This window comes from Trachurus trachurus (assembly GCF_905171665.1).
Source record: "Trachurus trachurus genome assembly, chromosome: 10".
In the NCBI taxonomy this organism is placed as follows: domain Eukaryota; kingdom Metazoa; phylum Chordata; class Actinopteri; order Carangiformes; family Carangidae; genus Trachurus; species Trachurus trachurus.
The window spans coordinates 9998858-10020093 of NC_139894.1; the positions used below are offsets into that span (position 1 = coordinate 9998858).

The 21236-nt window shown below is 43.0% G+C and overlaps 1 protein-coding gene across 1 annotated transcript in view; it reads left to right on the forward strand.

Annotated features, from left to right (window-relative positions):
- The window catches only part of fat4 (FAT atypical cadherin 4), a gene marked incomplete at both ends in the record, with an annotated part of 111857 nt that overhangs the window by 49847 nt on the left and 40774 nt on the right, over positions 1-21236 (forward strand). Inside the window, 5 exons of the mRNA XM_083980035.1 lie at positions 7248-7379; positions 14042-14303; positions 15028-15378; positions 17948-18870; positions 20649-20823. Coding sequence (XP_083836161.1) covers positions 7248-7379; positions 14042-14303; positions 15028-15378; positions 17948-18870; positions 20649-20823 — 1843 coding nt within the window. The remainder of the gene's footprint in view (positions 1-7247; positions 7380-14041; positions 14304-15027; positions 15379-17947; positions 18871-20648; positions 20824-21236) is intronic.

The following is a 21236-nucleotide window of genomic DNA, read 5'->3' on the forward strand; positions in this document are numbered from 1 at the left end:
TAGACAAACAATCTTTTAACGGTCGGTGAAGTGGTCCACTGAGAGGACAGTGATCCCCTTTATAAAAACCACTTGTCCAACATTGTCTCTCCTCTCTCTCCCCTTGTTGGTTACATAAGGCCAAGGTGCTTTGTGATCGTTTGCAGGCTCTCCTGTTTTGTTTTGTCTGTCTCTTTCTCTTGCTCTTTTTTTTTTTCCTTTCCATGGGACTGCAGAAGGTTTTTTTTTTTTTTTTGGTGAGGGGGGGCTTGATGCAGAGGGGTATGATCGTATCCTGACTTCTTTCTCTCTTTCTCTCTCTCTCTCTCTCGCGCAGTGTGTGCTGAGGTTTGGCTATCGTCCAGCTTTGTCTGCTTTTCCCGGGCGCATTCCCATCTCCGGCGTGCTCAAATTCCTGTCTCCAGAGCGCGCGTTGCACTTTGCCGAGCCTCACGGGCTGCGGTTGGGAGATGAATTACTCTGCAGGCGTTTGTTTGACAGATCGAGCCATTGCGACTCGCACACGTGTTAAAGAAGCCGTACGGAAGAGATCAGTTTGACCTTGTCTTAATTATTTAGTTGTGTTTCCCTTTGTTGTAAAGAAAAGTCGGAGCCAAAATAGTATTTCTACCAGCGTCCTTGAACCCGGGAGAAGTCGTGGATTTCTTAAACTCCATAAATCTAAAGCCGAGAGTCGACGACGTTACATCTAAACAGTCGGAACGACCACAAGGAGACGTAGGAAGGGAAGTGAAGATGAAGTGAAGTAACAATGGTCTTTGTCTCCCCGAGTTGCAGGGGATGAATTATGTCCAATGTGGCACTCTATCACTCCCAGTCCCACTTTTACAAATTCTCCAACACAGCAGGGCATTCATCAGATGTGCGCAGATGACACCAACCGTACGGTTTTCAGATCAAGCAGCAGTGCAAACACAGACCTGGGGTCTGGCCTTTCTCTCTAGACACTGGTCACTAATCCATTCCCAAAGTTGAGGGGATGACAGTTTCTTTCATACAATGTACTCTGGCTCCTAAATAGTGCAGGGACTTTGGGGTAAAAGGATGATTGTGGGAAGAAAAAAAAAAAAACTCTTTCTCCTTTTGCGGAAGCAGTTGCAGCAGGAGTTTGTTCTCGTTCGTCCTTACTGACCTGCATGGGTGCGGCTCCTCCGAAGGTTTCGCAGTCAGTCAGTCAGCAGTTTGGACGGGATGCAACCTCTCCGTCTGAATATGAGAAGTGCTCGGTGATGACTCCCCTGCTCCTGTTGGGGTGGGGGGGGGGGCGCAGCAATCGGGCACTCGGGTTATGTTTTCCTGCCTCTCTGCCCGTCGCCGCTAACCAGCCCAAGCTGTACCAGCGCTCCTTCAACCCTCCTCAGCCTCAAAGTCTCACTGTCCTCACGTTACACAAGGCACCGGACCCAGTGTAACCGTAGATAACCATCATGTCGTTGTAAACAAACATCAAATTATACCTCAGATTGAATTGGTTTTGCTTATTTATTTATTATACATCGGTTGAATCAGCACGTTTTCAAAAAGCCCTTTCGGTGCTGACTTTGTTTTATAGCATTGCAAAAATTCCTTTGTGCCATTTCACTGTTTATACTGCGCCAAAAGCCTGAGTCATTTCTTTTAACAGCGTATGATCCAGGCTTTGATTCTATGATGAAGTGTTATATTTGGAATCGATCCGTGATTTCCAAATTTTTTTCAACACGACCTCGTGCGCTCGTGTGCACATCGGGCGAAAGCGGATGATGCAAAGTGGAATCGTTCAATCTCAGAGGCCGCGGAGTCTAACGAGAGCTGGAAGTCTATAGTGCCCCCCCCCCTCCTCCCCCCAACCCTCGACCCCGACTCGTCAACGGCAACTAATGAGACATTTAATCATAGTGAAATGACTGTTTCCTGCAGGAGGCGGCGCACCCTGCTCCGGTTTTTTACGATCAGATGAGTTGAACGTTTACAGGCCAAGTGTTGCATCAGTTGCACTCGGAGGTCACATCGTGTGTGAGTGTGAGTTTTTTTTTTTTTTTTTGTCTTCCAGCGAGCTCTGCTTTGGAAGAAATGTTTGTGCTAATGATGTGAATTTCAACCTTTTCACTCAGAGATTCATGGTGTTCAATGGAGCAAAGTATGCACTGTATTACTCATCTGTAATGCAAACCATCGCTCACTTAATTAATCAGACCCCTCTACCGGTTATTAAAAACAACTGAGTCGGTAACTGACAAAATATGTGCACAGCCTACACGGGATTGCGCTCAAATAATACATCTCTCGCTCCTGCAGTGACTCTCCCCCTGGTCCTTCTGTCTGCAGAGGATTTGGCAGGACTGCAAGTATGAGAAGTGTTTTTTTTTAAAGTGGGAAACATATGAAAACTGGGGTTACTTCCACTTTTTAGATATTGGGGGGGAAACGGCAAAAGAGTTTGTTTGCTCTCCATGATGCAGGTGATGTTTTCACCGTCAGCTGTAACCACAACTCTGGTTTCTCCTCACACGTCGGAAAATTTATTTCAGTACATCCTGATACTTTTGAGGTAAAAGTCTGTACTTTGATGTCTGTGGTTTTGCTTCCAGTAGCAAGTCTTTTTTTTTTTTTAAAGATGGATAAATGTGGAGTGTCAGAATTACAAAATGTGAATGAAAGGAGCTGCAGCAACGCTTTGATGGTTCTTCAGGGGAATATTCCCATATTGTATAAAGTGAAACTTCCATGTCCTCTTTGATTATAAAACAGGTCTAGCTTCAATATTAATTCTGAGGAAGTATCAAAGCTCCAGTTCACAGAGAAATGCACATGGCTGTTATTCAGAGTCTTAAAATGAGTTGTCAGGACTTATGCAACTTTGTGATGTCACAATAATACAGTATACTATTATTATTATAACCTTTATTTAACCAGGTTTGTCCCATTGAGATCCAAGATCTCTTTTGCAAGAGAGACCTGGCCAAGAATGGCAGCACATAAAGTTTACATTCAACACATTCAACAATGCCCTAAGCCCCGCCCACCTGAATCCACCACTCAGCTCTGAAATAACTTTTATTTATATTCAATCAATAAATCAGAAAACAGGCAGCCAGCGATCAGATTAAAGACTCAGAGCCTCCTCGCTCCTGATTGGCTGACACCGACCTGTGGTTAAAGCTCCAGAGAGAAGCTGAGAGAGGTCATGTAAACTACACTAACATGGTCTTAACTTCTTAAAACCACAGATATATCTTCTTATGGATAAAAAGTCGCTGGACAAGTGTCAATAGAAGTGAACCGAGTTTCATGTGTGGTGCTTTTTAAATCCTCGGACCTCAGTATCAACGGATTTCATAGAGGATTTTATATCTGTGGAGAAAAGTAGCTCCAGTGAGGTCTGTAAAGTATCCAAAATAAATGGGACATTATTTCTGGAAGACGAGTTGTTTTTGATTTTTTTTTTTTTTTTTTTAAATGCACTTTCCCATGATTCTCGCCCCACAAATGAAATGAGATTCCATTCACCACCATTATATTGGGGTCACTGCAGAAATCCCAGACGTGGATATATTGAACCCTCTGCACAAAAGAGAGAGAAAAAAAGAAAAGAAAAACTATCTGCATAGAGCTGCATGGAGAAAAATGTCTCATTCTAATATGGATGAACTAGCCCTTTAAATTTAACTTTTATGAGTGCGAAAGGAGACTAGATTACATAACATGAGCTCAGACGTCTAAATTATCCCACCTGTCATTCCTTCGTATTTCATGCAAGCTCTGGGAATCTTTTGCGACAGGATTAATTTATCACTGCTGAGTACCGAGACTCCAGCTTCAACCTCTTGGACAAATACCTTCCATCACTTAAGGTCTCATAATCGACAGCGCTCAGGAACCACTTGACGCGTGAATCATTCATACCTCTCCATAAATAATAAAACCCTGGCAGCCAGTTAGCAGCACCTGCAACTTGAAACAGTAGTTCGTGAAACACAATCTTTTACCTTGTAAACTAATGTGTTTCACCTGCCTCAGCCGGGGCAGTCTGGGTCCTCCACAGACAGGTAGAGGGAACAAAAACCGCTCTTACTGCCTCTCTCTGGCCTGCACCCCCAACCCCCCTCCCCTCCTGACCTTGCTTCCTCTTCCTCCAATGAATTTTTCACCAACGCTCTTTGATATATTCCCGTCCCGTGGGAGCCTGGGTAATGCAAACTGGAAGCATGAGGCGTAATTATTTCTCAAAACTGCACTTCTACCCTAATTAGTTCACTCCTCAGAAGTGGGCCTTGCATTATTTACACATCAAGGGGACACACACACACACTGGGTGGGAGATAAATATTCATTGTTTGTTGACTTTGCCCCGGTCCCCCGGCTCAGGCGCAAGTTGAGTCGAGAGCCGCTGTCATTGTGGCTGTGTTTGTACGGCTTCTGCATCGCTGGCTGCTCCGGACATAATCTGTCTTGTTCTTCCGTAATTATCTCCACTCATGCAGACACACAGACACCAGCTCAGAGTCGGTTTAATAAGAGGACAACATCCTTGTCCCGGCGCAAATGAATACGTGTTCAGTGATGAGATTTGTCGTAATTGTGACCTTGCCCCTGCTGCAGCAGTATAGCGGCGGCGGCGGTGTCACAGTGGTAAACAGTAAGGAGCATATTTTATTCAGTTTGACAGTGTGACACAATTTCAGCCACGTCCCCCCCCTCAAGCCCCTTTTATTCTGGGTCATCCTTAATGATCTAAACTTTTTTTCTCAAAGGAGTCGGCAGCAGCTGTTGTGAAGAGTTTCCTCCTTCTGTTGGTTCGCAAAAGCAGATTTGTGGGACACGTGAAGTCTGCTTTTCCTGTCAATAGCTGGGCATGAATACGTTGGTGGTCGTTCGGCCTTGAGGCCCATTGTCTGCTTCTAGATGCCTGCTGGGAAACTCATGTTGCCTCAAAATACAAAAAAGCTGCAGCCATTGTCGACTTCTGACAACTGCTCTTTTCCCATTTCCTATTTCTCCTCGCTATAATGCCTAGTTTCATCTGTGTATGTGTTTCAAGGGATTGTGAAAGAGAGGTGGGGGCATCTTATGCCTGGCACAAGAATTACCATAATCACTGTCAACATTAATGGAGATCCTATCACTGGAGAATTTAAACACGGCTTTTCCATATTTATAGAAGCAATAAACAGAGAATGCGCAGCAAAATGTCTGTTATGATTCAAAAGCGAGTCGTGTTTACTGGCTTTGAAATGCATATTTGGGTTAGTGGATGAGGCGGAGGGGATCGCAGTTTAAGTTGTGGGATATGAGTGGAAATGTAATATCGCCACACTAGACGCAGAACATCTGAAACCATAAATGTCTCACTCTCACTGTCTCCAAGGTTTCCACTTTCCCTCAGACATTTGCATAACTGAGCTTGTGTAACTGCATCGTCTCATTGTGCTGCTGCTATAGGTTAGGTGGTTTCTTGAAAGTCCTGTGGAAACATATAATACAAAACCATTGCTCTGGTATTAATCAGATATTTTTAATTATTGTGCTTTTCAAATGTGTGTTTTCATGCCAAACATGTGTAAAGTTGGTTTTCCTCGTCAGCCAAGAGCTGCTGGATGGGGTTGAGGTCAGGGTAAACTTTTTAAAACAGTCTTTTCATAGACTTTGCTTTGTTCGGTGGGTCATTGTTACACTCAAACAGGAAACAGCCACCACTTAAGTGTTGCCATAGAATTAGAAGAATAGCATTGTCAAAAATATTTTATTGTCTTGCCAGAGCCATCAAGAGCAAAAAGGAACAAGACAGCATGCAAGAATAGTGTCCATATAATTTTGGTCATATAGTGTATTAGCCACTAGCTGGTGACAGAGAGTTGTTGGGATCTTTAAAGGGTTTTTTTATATATGAGAAAAAGGTAAATGACATTCTGAAATTGCATAACAATGATAAATCTACATATTTCCACTCTGCGTCTTGCATTAAATCCAACCTATCACGGAGTGCAACATGGAACCACGTTCATCCACATGGGGGGTCTGTGGTCTGAAGTAATAATGTGCGTTTATTTTGGTTTCTACGACATGAAAGTGAAAATCCCTGAGCTGCAGTTTAGTTTGCTCTACTGTTACACTCACTGTATGTCTCTATGGAAAAGAGCCTCAAGTCAATTTGTGAATTGTACAGTTTTCCATAAGCTCCAGTGACAGGGGTGTATGAGGCCTACCAGAGACCCACACATCAGTTCCTTCTGTGTTAGTTTATGGAGCGACACTATTTAAACTAATTATTAATATATCACTAATGGATCAATCTATAATAAATATGTGATATAAAGTTAGCTTAGCCACCTCAAACGTCCGTCAAAGGCATAGCTAATAGTGTCTGCTACTCTGCAAAGCTCCGCTAGTTAGCTTTTAGCAAAACTATCTACAGTAGTTGTGCTTTTTTCTACAAACAGGTAGGAAAAAGTGGGTAAATTAGTCTTAGGTAAGACTTTTTCTCAACACTTGGCTTTAACAAGCTGGAGTGCATTCACCTCCTAATTTGGGTTTTTACAGCTGTTTTCCAGTTTTAAAAACTTTACATGCTTTTTTCCCCTTCAAATTACGCAGTAACTCATCGCTCAATTCCGACCCTATATAGCATTTTTTCCTTGTAGGGAAGTACAAACAGATGCCTTTGTTTCTTCTTCAGCCCTGTTTGAACTAATGAGCAGTGTTAATGAATGAATCTGTAATTAAATGTGGTTAAATACGTGAATCAAAGGTAGCTTTTCCATGCTAAATTTTAGCCAATCACTTAGACTTTTGGCGTTATTGCAACTCGGGCTAAGCTAACTTTTTCCTCTAGACACTTCATTTAGCACCTGCTTTATTTATGTCTCTTTATTCATGTTGATATTAATATGTTGAATGCATAATTGCATGCATCAACTAGCAAGCTCAAAGCTCACAGCAGCAAAATCACTGTAGTTCTCCTCAAGTTTTTCGCTGTGTTTTGTACTTTTTGCAAATTTTACAAACTGTTTTACCCAAAACTTGCACAATAGAACTATAACGTCTTTCTGACCGTTAAAAATCAATACACATTTCACACTTTTTCCCTTGCAGCCTCTGTGGAGTCAGAGAATAACTTTCCACTTACTGTATTGTGCAGCGGCTCTGTCAACTGTAATGGGCGCCTTTTTCATTTTTTTTATTTTGTTTGCAGCCATCCTTAACAACTGTAGCAGGCCGAGTCTGGCAGAGCTTTAACGGAAACTGTGGTGTTTATTCTTCCTCTGCAGGTGGAGATCACGCTGCAGGACGTCAATGACAACCCGCCTGTTTTCCCTAATGATATCCTTGATGTGACCATTGAGGAGAACGTCGGAGATGGCTTCAAGATAATGCAGCTAACAGCCACGGATGCAGACGAGGTAATAGCTCCCCAAGTTTCTATTCGCTCTGACAGTGTTTTTGTACTTTTCTGCGGCCGTTTTCCGCTCCGCTGCTTTCTGAATTGATATCCTGGGAGTGATTTGAATTAAAAAATATGCTCTAAATTTTTTGTTCCTACGACATAGAAATCACTATAGATTTAAATAGGTTTCTGAGGGTAATGTAGCTGTCAGTGTTGAAACAGAGCTAAGTCGACGTTTAGCGTCTTTTTGTTGGAACATTTTCATGCCAAAAAAACAAAAAAAACAACCACTTATTCAAAGGCATGGTAGGAAAATGCTCCTGTCCCTGGGGAAGCTGGTAAGCCTGTAATATTTATAATGAAGGAAAGGGTGATACCACATACATTATTATTTTGATAAAGTAGGTAACTAAGTGAATATATGTTTTTTTAACAAAGCTGCAAAATCACATTATTAAAGTGATGGGATTGTAACAGGCACAAGAAAAACAAAATGTGATAAAATCCAAAATAACATAAAACAAAAGAGTAAAAACATCAGTTAAGAATAACGAGGAGATAGATGGGAGTCTTGAGAAGATTGTTTTTATTGAAGAGGTAAACTTTTCCAAAGATTCGGGGCCAAAGACAGCAAATGTCTCTCTTCATTATAATGCAGACTCTGTACAGATACTGTAGATAGATACTGGATCAATGACCTCAGACCTGTTAAAGCCTTTGAGCAGTAAAACATGACCACTCTGTTCCAGTATCCTTTTATTAAGTGCCACTGATTTGATACAATTTTATAAATCTCACTGGCGTTGAAACGCAGATGTATTAAATATCACCCATTTCAGCCTCAATCGCTCTCAGACCAATATGTGGATTGGGAGTTACTGTATGTGTAATAGGGGTTAGCAAAGTGCAGGGTGGAGCCACAGGAAGAGTTTTTATGGTTATGTGTTTTTTTTTTTACATCAGATATAAAACACTTGTGTCAAATAGAAAGCGCTAGAAGTGTTAAGTAATGTTTTTAATTTGTCACTGGATGACAGAAACTAATCAGCAACTATTTTGATAATTAGTGATTAATCAGAGTGAACATTGATAAAAACACAGGAGGTAGCGAAGGACATTTCTGACATCTTAGGAAGTGGGAGTCATTAGTTAATGAAAAGAAGTTTTATAATACATCAGAGAATTGTCAAAGATGTGTTATGAAGGCTAGCTAGTTGGCATGTGAAGGTTAGGGGGTGTGTTGTCATTATGTCACATGCTGTTGATTTACAGTAATTTTTGAATATTATAATTGAGATATTTTCAATTTCAATCATTCACTACACATGTGATAGAGTCTACTGTATCTCACGTGTTGACGTTATCTGAGACGTGTCGAGGCCACCGGTGTCGTGAAGCCTGGAGGAGGTGGCGGCGGCCCGCGATTGATTTTTTTCGCCCTGCCGCTCTGATAGTCCCTCCACGGTCACCGTATAGTTCATGTTACATCACACAGCATCACCTTCAATTAGTTAAAACCTTCATCTCGAGCTGCTCGAGGCAGGATATGGACATTAAATCCTGCAGCGAGGAAAACGCAGACCCTGTCGGCATCTCCGAGGGCTGCGGTCCCCTCTCACCGATGCCAAAGGACACAGTGGAAATGAACGGAAAAAGTCAGGCCATGGAGGGGAGAGAGATTAGAAAGCAGGAATATGGACTCAAATTTAACGTTAACTTATGAGGCCACACGTTTTTTATTGCACAGCTGTTGCCTAACCCCCTTCTCTTCACTCCCGATGTGAGAAAAAGTCATACATAAAGTCCCACTCCTGGCCATTTTTCTTTTATCGAAACAGTATATTGACTGTAAATCTTAGACCTGGAAACAGGTCAGTCTTTTCAGTAGGGGGATTTTAAGGACATTATTTGATTAGTTTCTTTTTTCAGCACCAAAGAATTCACAGCTTTGATCTTGAAAGGTTTAGCATATGGTATTGAAATCAAACTGTGCAGTTGTTCACTTTTTCCTCACATCTGAAGTGAAAAGGAGCGTCAGCCTGTGCTGCGGTTGCTGGGATGAAACTTCAGCATTCATCTCTTCATGCACATACAGTATATGCATGTCGTTTTTTTTTTCTTTCCCCAAAAAATGACCAGACTAGAGACACGTCTTGCAAAAGAAGCTACATTCATCCTTCAGTCGGATGCAAAAGAAAACACAGGGACACTTAAAGAGACTGTAGACGAGTCTCTGCAGGAATTACAGATCCTAGAAATGTTTACTCCAAACTTCAGCACTGCCATGAATAGGTTGCTAAATAGAAGCCTGCACCTCATTCCAGCTCCGACTCGAAGCCAGTTAACGGGTGCAGCCAAGTCTTTGCCCACATCCTTGCGCAGGAAACTTAAGTTGCGCTGACACTAAGCGTACGGAACGCATTGGAGCCCCGGGTTGAGAAAAAAGCCACATGTGTGAGCCAGTGCGGAGTAGCCAAGAGTGCAAGCTGTTGGCCAGCTGACGGGGCTGAATTCAGACATCATAATGATCCTATCCAATTTAACAGTGCTACATGTGGGATTCATGTGTGAGAGTATTAAAATGCTGTTTCTACGCATCCGTTCATTGCTGTGCCCATTTCCACCCCCGAACTAAGAATGAAAGGGGCTGTACATGAGGTATGAAAGAAAATCAATATAAAACTTTGGTCTTTTTTTGTCTCGTACAGGCCTCTCTGAAAATGTTTCTCACCTCATTTGAGAGAAATATGCTGCCTTTTGTGCTTTTGGAAAGACTGAAGGTTTTATTAGAGAGTAGAGCTCTGACCTTATGTGGAAAATATGTCACAGGTAAAAAAAAAAAAAACAGAAAAGAAAAGAAAAGAAAACTCTTTTCTTTTTTTTATTTTAATGAAGAAAAGTGCAACAATGGGTGTTTTAGGAGGGAGTCTTTGAAAGCAAGCGCAGCCTCAAAATGAGAAGTAATGTGTTCCAGAGGCCTACAAATCCTCTGCAAGTAGTTTTTTTTTTTTTTTTTTTTGCTGTTGTGAAACAGATTTACACACACATACACACACTCGCACAGAGCTCTGCAGCCGGTCGGGCCATCCCTTAACGTTCAAAAGGCTTTATATGAAAGCCTCTCGGTGACAACGCTTTGTTTTTCAGGAGTCTGTGTTATGATTGGCTTAACTCGCTGTGTGGTGGTGCTGTATACAGGAAGCTGCCGACGCTGTCTGCTTCGCACCTCTTGCCTCTCATAGGAACAACAGCCTTGCTCCCGAAAACCACTCATCTGCTAAATGAGTTTCCTTCTGCTCCAGTCTGGTACACTCTCCTCTCTGGACCGCTGCTGTTTAATTGGTCAGCCTGCTTTTTTTCCCCCCTCTCTCTCTCTCCCAACAACCAGCCTTGTCTTTAGAGAGCTGTAAAGGAGTCAGGACTCTTGAGTGGAGAGGTCAAAAGGGCAACCAGTGGTGGTGTGTGTAACATCTTAATTACATGTGTTAGTTTAACATAGACAGAAGGAACCAGTCTGAGAAATTAGTGCATTAAAATGAGTGTTAATGCCCCCCCACCTCCACCTCCACCTCACCCCCTCTCTCTGCTCGGCCTGTCCCACCTGCCTTGCTCTGCCTTTGAACCCTATCAGAAAATTAATTGGCAAACCATGGGTGTTGGGTTCCGGGCAGCAGCCCAGGTGGCTGATGGGATTGCCAGATCTGGAGCCTCTGATTGATGACAGCAGGGTCCTTCGATGAGCAGAGCCTCACTCACTCCATCCTCCTTGACTCTCCCCCTCTTTTTTTTGTTTTGTTTTAATGGGCCCTGGATCTCAGAGCGGGTCTCTGGTAATGCAATGAGAGCCGAGGTCAAGGAGACTGAGGTTTTATCCGTTTGTAAAAACAGGCCACGGGAAAGAGATAAGAGCAAGTCATGAACTTGGCCTTACAATATTGACTCCGTCTAAAGCGTTTGGCAATGTCCGCCATGTTCAGACTGCTTGGTGCATTAGCACTTCTGCAAAAAAAAGTCTGTTAAAGATACAAGAGTCGGAGAATATCTATTGTGTTTTGACGACTGACAGAATCTGATCAAACTGTTTCCAACTGGAAAGAAGCAAAATACAGAACTGTCTACTTTGGTTTTGTTCAGTCCTATGCTAACACAGTGTTTATAACTTTCACAGCCTGCTGATACTTTGTATTCACACTGTATATAAATCAACTGATTAAGCTCCTGTCTTTTTAGTCAATGTTGTCATCTCAAGGAATAACAGCTTTAAAACATTGTATGGCGACCAAACATTCATTGATATATATTTTTAACAGTTTGAGGCAGTGTAAACACTTAGGCTAATGAATACAAATATAGTAACTCCCCACAGAGCTAATTCATTTGACATTTCTTGTTAAACAACCAACAAACACAACATTAGCCAACATCTTGGCAAATGGGGGTCCAGTATTCACTCTATTTGGGTCTCCACCAGCCTCCTGCCTGCCTTTAGCGCAACTCTACATTCACCAGCTAGTGGTTAACTCTGTCAGCAGGTTGTGTGGTTTTTTTGACTGAAACAAACAGAAACAAAGATGCTAAAATTGCTCCACGGAGTTGAGGGGCAGCAGCAAGAAACACAGGAGTGTCAGCCATTTTTATTTTAAACCTGCTACACAAGGAAGTGCAAGTGTCAAGAGAGAGGCAAGGATTCTAAGTAGCAACAAGCTGTGTGACAATAGGGAGTTTGGAAACTTCTATCTTTATGCTAATGGGTTGAAATGAAGTGTTTGTGTTGCCAAAGAAAGAGTTGTGTTATTGTAGCTGTGCAAGCTGCAAATTAAAAGCGAGTTGAGAGACACTGTGTCTCTTTGTATCACAATGCACAGCTGCTATCATCACCTTCAGCGTTATTGCATGCCTGCAGGTTATTTAAGATACTGATTGTCATGTGAGCGCCATTGTCCACCTTGGCAGTAAACGTGTCAATATGCAGATGGAGCAGCAGCAGCTTAGTGCAGCTCCTCTCTTTGTAAGCCCTCTCATTGTCCTGGCGGGATCAAAAAGCATCACACAAACATCAGGCATAGCTGAAAGAGTCTCTTTTAGCTTCGCTCTTAACCAGCTGTAACCGGAGCTCTCGCTTCAATCTCAGTGAATAGCTGCAGCTTTTTGATGTTGCTCTTTCTTTTTTGGCAGAAGACACCGAGTGAGACAGTTGTCTGATCTCTTATTGTCCCCGGCACAAATATAAATGTCAAGCTCTGTCGTCGGACTCATTCAGTTGTCATATCGCATTCAGTGCACCTCTCTTCTTCCAAAGCCTCGGCGCTATAGCTATCACATGTGTCATGGCGCTCGTACTAGTCCGAGGTAACAGGGGATCTGTTAGTTGCATTTATAGAGGAACGCCAAAAGTTCAAAGTCTCACCAGAACGTCGCTATTCAGCCTTTTGTATTCTTCTGTCTCTATGTATGACCGGTGCACTTTTATATACGTTTTATAAATGATGCATCACGTATTCTTACTGTCCTGCTGAGCTCTGCATCAACCAAATTCTGTCTCATTAAATCCTAAAAGTCATATTTTCTCTTTAGAAGCAAAGCAAAAGACCAATTTAGTGACATGATCTTGAACTATTTCCAAGTCTTGTGGAATTAAAATATCATTTTTCCGATTCTTTCAATTTACAATTTGATATAAACAGAGTTTTTTGAGTTTTCAGATCTTCAGTATTGATTTCCAACATTGTCTTGTCAGCATGTTTGTCCAGTTTCTTTCAATCCAAGTTAGTTTTGAAGTTCATCTCGTGTTTGTGCAGGTCAGCCGGTATTTATCCCTGTACATCTGCTCTCTCCTTCCACTGGTATCTCCATCTTGATTTGTAATCTATCGCACGGCCTTTCTCAAAAACCCACAAGCCCTTCCTTCATGGAGTGTCCCTCTGTGAAGAAGTCACAGTGAAGGGCTTCATTCATGCGAGACAAGTAGGTGGTTTGATCTGGAGACCTTGCTGACACGCTAACATGTGTGGTAAACAATCTGATTTCCTACCAGATAGAGTTGCTTTGATGCTTGTAATCACGGCGCTTTTCCTCTCTCCCCCTGGCCTGAGAACGTGGATCTGAAGCAAAAGTTCAGCGAGGTAACAGCTTCAGCTACTGGCCCCGTTTTTTTAGAGGAAGCAAAGTCGAGGCAACATTGTGGGAAACTAGAGAGAAAATGGTGGAGTGCTCAGTTCAGCTCAGAAACATTGCCATAATCCCTATATTCTTAGGGGTTGGTTCGTTACCTTTATTTGTTGGTGTAAACTCATCAAATACACAATCCAACAACTCCAAAACGCTCTGGTGGACAAATTGTGACCTGCACATTCACCACGCTATGAGATAACCCTAACCCTAACAGAACGTTACGAGACGGAGTTGTTTTCGAGCTAAATTCATGCAAAACTGCTGAAGGGGCAGTTTTTCAGCAAGCAGTCTCTGAATTTACCTCTAAAACAACTCTGTCTTGTAATGTTCCCTTATTATCTCATAGCGTGGTGAATGTGCAGGTCACAACTTGTCCACCGAGCGTTTTGGAGTTGTTTGTTATGGCAATGGGCCAATTTGCCAAAATGTTGAACTATCCCTTTAACTTATTTATACTCGATAAAGTCCATAACCTATAACATTTTTATTTTTCTGTCTCCGCCTCAGGGCCCCAACGCTCTGGTGACCTACACCATCGTCAGCGGGGCCGACGACAGCTTCCGTATCGACCCAGAGTCCGGGGATCTGATCGCCACCAAGAAGCTGGACCGGGAACGCCGCTCGAAATATTCCCTCCTGGTGCGTGCGGACGACGGAAAGCAGTCGTCGGACATGAGGCTGAACATCACCGTCAAGGATGTCAACGACCACACGCCCAAGTTCTCCCGCTCCACGTATTCGTTCGACATCGCTGAAGACATGGCGCCAGGTAAGGTGTTGTGCTATCACCGACGGGAGAGTGTCCAGTTGCAGCTGAATTAAAAAAGCATTGAGCTGTGTAGACACACGGTAAAAGACTGTAGAGTCAGATGCAATGTTTTTGTCCCCTCCGCCCTCAGACTGCACTCGCCCCGGCTCTGTTAAGGTCATCAGGAGCCTAAATTATTAGTAGCGGCTTCTTTGTAGTCGTTTATACGAGAACTTTTTCTTCTTGCATTCTTTCAACTGCTTTTATATGTCTGTTGTATCTCTCCCAAATCCTCTGTATCTTCCTTAAGGGGGAAATTATGAGTTTAATAGGTCAAAGACACAGTAACTGATATTTGATTTATATGGAAATCTATCAGCAGGCTGCAGGATTTACAGCAACACTGACAACTGGCCTGGCACAGCTTCTTTATCCCTGTCACTGCTCTGATCACAAGACAGGGCCAAAGAGTTTCATACTCAAATAAGATGTAATTATAAAAAAAAATCATGCAAAGTACTTGTAAAAAAGCCCTTTATTATAACATCTTCATCTTTTAAACACCTCCAGAGTGAGTTTAAATAATGTTGTTGTAGAAACTGGCAGTGATTAGTGAGTCACTGGTATTAATAACGAACCCTAATAAACCCCCCCCTGCAGATATATGAAAGGCGTTTTTGTTCTACAGGGCAGTAAAAAAGTAACTTCTCGCCTCTGTGTTACAACTCGCCTGTCTGACTCGCAGGCTCCATCGTGGCGGCGATCCTGGCCAGCGACTCTGACTCAGGGGTGAACGGAGAGGTCACCTACTCGCTGGAGGAGGACGAAGAGGATGAGACGTTCCTCCTCAACCCGGTGACGGGGGTTTTCAACGTGACGCGCTCCCTGGACTACGAGACTCAGCAGTACTACATCCTGACGGCGAGGGCGCAGGACGGCGGCGGCCAGGCCAGCACGGTCAGAGTGTACTTCAACGTCCTGGACGTGAACGACAACGCGCCCGTCTTCAACACCACCACGTACAGCGCCTCCGTCTCTGAGAGTCTGCCGCCCGGGTCCAGTATCATCACTGTGGGGGCCAAAGATGCTGATGATGGTACGTGGAAAAGACAAGAACACAAACAATAATAGGATTTTAGGTCAATTTCATTCGTAATATTTGAGAATTAGAAATTTATATTGACAAATATGACATTTTTATTATCATAATAGTTGAGTAACATGTCATCGCAGAGCTGAAACTAACTGTAAATACATGATAACGTCAAAATATGAACCTTAATTTTGACTGGAAATGAAACAGCAACCATTAATTTATACAACAAAAAGTATATATATATATTTTAAATTCATAAAGAGTTTCAAATATAGGGAACAATTCAGCCTATAAATCAGTAATATACAGTATATATAATACACCAACATCAACTAATATTGATCAGACTCATGTACTGGACTATTCTGTTCTTGGTAAGCTTGTGTCTAGATTTGATCTGAAAGATCCCTATATAAAATCATGTTTTTAATATTCCCCAGTTTTACTTTTGTTTATATTTCAATAGTTCTTTTTGATTATTATTGACATCATATTTTAAAAGTGTAAGGTTGGTTGACAGTTCGACATTCTTCAGAAATAAAACCACATGTAGGAACTTTTTTTACTGATTTGACTCCATACTTTGATTCAAAGAGAAGTATTTTTAACAATATACTAAATTTAGACACATTTTTCTGAGCTGCCAAATCAAGATAAGTTGCATTAGGGCAAGAAAAATACACGTCATATTTTAAATTGTAGTATAAATCCCAGTTTAATCAAGATAAATCCTGGTCTAGTATCCCTGAGATGTGGGTATATTTAGAGAAAACATATCTGGAAGAAAGTTTAGAGCACTAATGTACTTTTCAAAGTGTATAAATCAAGTGTGAGTTGGCCATAGAAGATTTATTTAATGTAGGCCTGTCATTTTGTTATGACAGCCGGTTACGCAGCGAGCTCTCGAACCTACATTTTATTTTTCATTTTTATTTTCTGTCACGCATGGCCGAGTTGATGAAACACAACGTCTTCGGCGTATGATTAAGTGGCCGGAGTTATTTCTGCGTTTCAGGTGGTAGGGGGATTCGTGTTTGTGAAGTGCCGTGCGGTATTTGAACAGTCACCGCTGCTTCTCCTCCGCTGTAATTACCGCTTCACCCAGGCCTAATGTGGTTATAGTGACCTACATTCCTGGGAAATATGCTGCCTAGTTCTCAACCAGAGTCTGGCTTCTTCCTCCTACCGTCCACATAATCTGACCGCGTCATCCTCTCAGATATATAGCTGCCGCTTTTCCACTGTCAAAATAAAACACCGCCATTGTTAGCACTTCCTAAGCCCTGACCCTCAACCTCCTCAGACTTTGTCTCTAGACGGCGTAGCCTAAACTGGAGTGGAAGTAGCACTCAGGCTTTTGATAAGGGATTACTTGTGTACTGTAAATACACGCCGGAGTGTGGGAAGGTGCCGGCCGCTTTCCACATGAATACCCCGTTGAGTTGAATTACAGACGCTCAATTTAAGCTCATTTTAACGCCCCCCCCCCCTCTCCTCTTCAACCAAGTTCAGAGTGGAGGAGAGCTGCGGATTAGGCCAGATTTCAAGGTTAGATACTTCCCTTGCGTCCATTCCCCTCGGTCACACCGTGGTTATGTCATTTCAAACAAAACGTTTGAGTTGTGAGGGGGATTTTTTTTTTTTCCAAAACACCACTATCAGTTTTAGGAAGTGGTTTTTTTGTGGTGGTGGTGGTTTCTCCTCTGATAGCAATCTGTCATCTCTACATGAATGCGTCGTTCACTTGGAGGACGCGCGAGAGCAGCTGCCGCACATGTACAATATGTGGAAATGGATGTTGATAACGCATATAGGTGCCTAATTCAGACAAATATACAGCATATTTAACAATTACATGTGGAACAATGGTTTCCAGGCAGGAATATCAGCATTTGACCTCCATCACTCTGTCTGTTATCTGTGTTATTTTTCTTTTTTTAATACGGGGTCATACTGAAGAGTTTCTTGTCTTTTTGGCACTGTGACACTATTCTTTATTTTAAAAATACAACCTGTCAGACGAGCTGGACAAAGTAGGGGGATGCACCACCAGAGAGTGCATCCAAGTAAACTTCAGCGTCTGCTCCAACACAGTTTCGTCTTGTTCACCGTGGGGAAAAGCAACACACACATTTTAATGCCTGGAAGCAAAATGCAAATCCTCATTTGTCAGTCTGGTTCGTTGATGTTCAGTAGCTTAATGTGTAAATCACCTCCTTCTGGGAGCTGCAGCCATAAGCTGTTGGACATAAAATGACTCGGCAAGTCAAATTCTCATTTTAGTCCCTGTTAAAGCAGAAATACCAACGTGTGACAGATGAAACTTCTTGCTTTTCTTTATCATAATAAGAGGAAATATGAAGTTTGAAGTAATGGTTTGACAAATCAAAACAGATATTTGTTCTCTCTGCTGATATTTTATAGAAAGAGCTATTAGTAGATGAAGACAAATATAACAGTAGGTGAAGATCAATAGCATGTGGAGCTGATCAGTTACCCAGTGTCGCTTTAGAAGGTCACCATCAATGAAACATTATGCTTTCTAATTCCCTCTCTGTTCGTCTTCCAGGTCCAAATGCCCAGCTCCTCTACAAGATCGCCTCTGGAGATCCTCAGGGTCACTTCGTCATCTCCAAGGAGGGCGTCCTCCAGACCAAGAAGGCGTTGGACCGAGAGACTCAGTCCTTCTACAACCTGGTGATCACCGTCAACGACCTGGCTCCGCCTCCCATGGCCCGCTTCACCAGCACCGCCCAGGTGTCCATCATCCTGCTGGACGTCAACGACTGCCCTCCGACCTTCACGTCGCAGAAGATGACCTACATCCAGGAGAACACGCCCGTGGACACGGTGGTGTTCAAGGCCCACGCCACGGACGCCGACAGCGGGCCCAACAGCTACGTGGAGTACTCGCTCAGAGGTCCCTACGGCAACAAGTTCAGCATCGGCACGGTGGACGGAGACGTGCGGCTGGTCGGGGAGCTGGACCGCGAGGAGTTTTCCAACTACTCCCTCACCGTCGTGGCCACGGATAAAGGAGAACCTCCTCTGTCTTCGACCATGGACGTGACCATGATGGTTCTGGACGTCAACGACAACACGCCGAGCTTCTCGCAAAACATCTACGACATCGAGATCGAGGAGAACACCTTGACCGGCACCGACGTCATCCAGGTGTTCGCCAGCGACGCCGACGAGGGCACCAACGGCCAGATCCGGTTTTCCATCTCGGGAGGCAACGCCAACTCCGACTTCAGGATCGACTCGGTCACCGGGGTGATCTCGGTGGCGAAGCAGCTGGACCGCGAAGCTCGCTCCTCCTACTCGCTGGTGGTCCAGGCCGCGGATCGAGGCAGCAGCCCCAGGGTGGACCGCGCCACCGTCAACATCGTGCTGCTGGACGTCAACGACTGCTCGCCGCTCTTCGAGCTCTCGCCGTACACCGTCAACGTCCAGGAGAACCAGGAGAACCTTCCCAAAACCATCCTGCAGGTCGGTTGTTTTTGTTTTTTCTGCGGCCAGAACATTTTGCTTACGTTTAAGCCGGTTAGAGCGTCATTAACATTCACAGACAGGAGCCTTTTTTGAATGACAGTCCTGAGACCTTAAACAGACTAATACCATAACCGAATTTGTTGTAATACTAACTTAATAAGCGCAGGTATGTGAGCGGCATCGGCGTGCTGCACCATGGTGGTCTTATTTTGCTAAATGCCATGACAAATACCTGACTGCAATGATAAAGACATGATATATGGCTGCAATTTGCTCTGCACAATTAGGGCTTTATAAGGTTTCACCGAAATATGAAACTCGACTAAATTGCGTGACGAGGCAATTAGCATTCAAACCGCCCCTGATGACTAAATGAGCCATACAACAGTTTAAAAAAAGAAAAAAGAAATAGTAAGGCGAGGACTGATTCCCAGTGACGGAGCGATTCCATTTTAATTTTGCATGTGTACCTTCTGAGGAAATGAGAGCACAGTTATGTGGCGGGAAAAGGTCCAGACGCGGTGGGTTTTCGCCACACAAGAGCAGGTCTGTGCACCGACCTGGCTGCACGCACAGCAGGGGAAGAACCCACAATGCATTTGGGCTCACCGGTTTGTGGTTTAGGTGCAGTTTAGTTTAAACAAGAGTAAAGTTTCTTAAGAGTTTCATACTCTGAATGCTGAGTGTGTGTGTGTCCTGAGCCCCAGAGCAGCTTAAAGGCCGGAGGATGCGTTTCTGTTTTTTTTTTTTGTTTTTTTTTGTGGGTTCCCTGGGAAAGTCTGATTAGACAAAGTGAATAAGTAATGATCTTCCTCCCCTCCACAATTACCTTCATGGTGCCGCTGAGCACCGTGATGGTAATTAACCCTCAGCTGCTCCAGTGGAAAAGACTTAAGTGAGGGAGGTGGAGGTGGAGGTGGAGGTTGCACACCGAGTTTCTCTCCCAGCCAGGTCTGAGTCGTGTGAATTTTAACCAACGTTCGGTCTTCTGCAAAAGAAAAACGGCTAAACTAAAAATTTAAATGAATAACAGCGACACAGTGGCTCATGTCAGATAATATCTCAGGGCGATTTTAATACAGCCTGAAAACAAGCTACAAGCTACTTCTCGAGATACATTCAACTTAGTTTTCTCTTTTCAACACTTTCATAGACTAGACTGAATTATTGAATGAATTATATGAATTATTGTTCTGTTTGTGTTTTACTGCTTCTACTGGAGAGTTATCGATACTTATACATTAAGATTTTACGCATCAACAGCCAGAACATGATGCATTGTTATAGATTTAACGTCATTAACAGCAGAGTTAAACCGTTACTACATTTAAAAGCTGATTATGTTTTAATCCCTTAATAATCCAACACAGAACACGTGATGGTAATGCTCTTAAAGTGAATATTCAACAGTAGCATCTTCACTTTTGATATTGTACTGTACAATGTACAGTACAAGATATTCCTGATGATTAGACTTTAATTTTACATAAGGAAAAACCTTATTTTAGAACATGCTTTGTCACAGGCAAAAGTTCTGAATACAATGTTTAATTAATATTGATTAAAATATGTTAGTTAATTAAAAGAATGGAGCTGTTATTATCTTTAAAGTGCACATCCACTGGGCTCTGTCAGTGTTAGATTTCATTCATTTAGATTCATTTGTCTTCTGTCAGTTTTATTTACTATATACAAAAGTTTAAAAAAAATCTTAATCTTAAAAGTAACGAAAGATATGAACCGCAAATGTTTCTGTTTGGTTTTTTTTTCCGCAGGTTGTTGCCAGAGACGACGACCAAGGTGCCAACAGTCAGCTGAGCTACATGCTGAGCGGTGGGAACGACGAGGGCGCGTTCAGCCTGTCGTCCAGCGGTCAGCTCAGTCTCACCCAGACTCTGGATCGCGAGGCTCAGGGGAAATACATCCTGCTGATCACAGCCACCGACTCAGGTACGACGGCGCCAAGGGAAGACGTCTGATTGGTTTTTAAGTAAAATATGTGTTTTTTTTGTTTTTTATTCTGACTCTGCAGCATCATGTTTCAGTTGTTTATGTCTGAACTCGTACCACATTCGACTTATCATCGCCCGATCTGACGGATCTGGTGAGGACTCAGCGCTGTGTCACGAGTCCTTACATGGAGCTTTTGTTGAAATCTCAGCGAAGCGAGACAGATATTTTGTAATCATGCTTCAAAAACCGAGCTGAAAAAGAATATTTTCATAAACTAACAGCAATGTCAACAAACAAGCATTTTGATTTCACAGTGTGCACAGCGCTCTTTCTTGTGTGGCAACGACAACCTAAACATTCAGGAGTTTTTAGCCTGCGAAACAGTGGGCGGTTTTTTTGACCTATTCCCC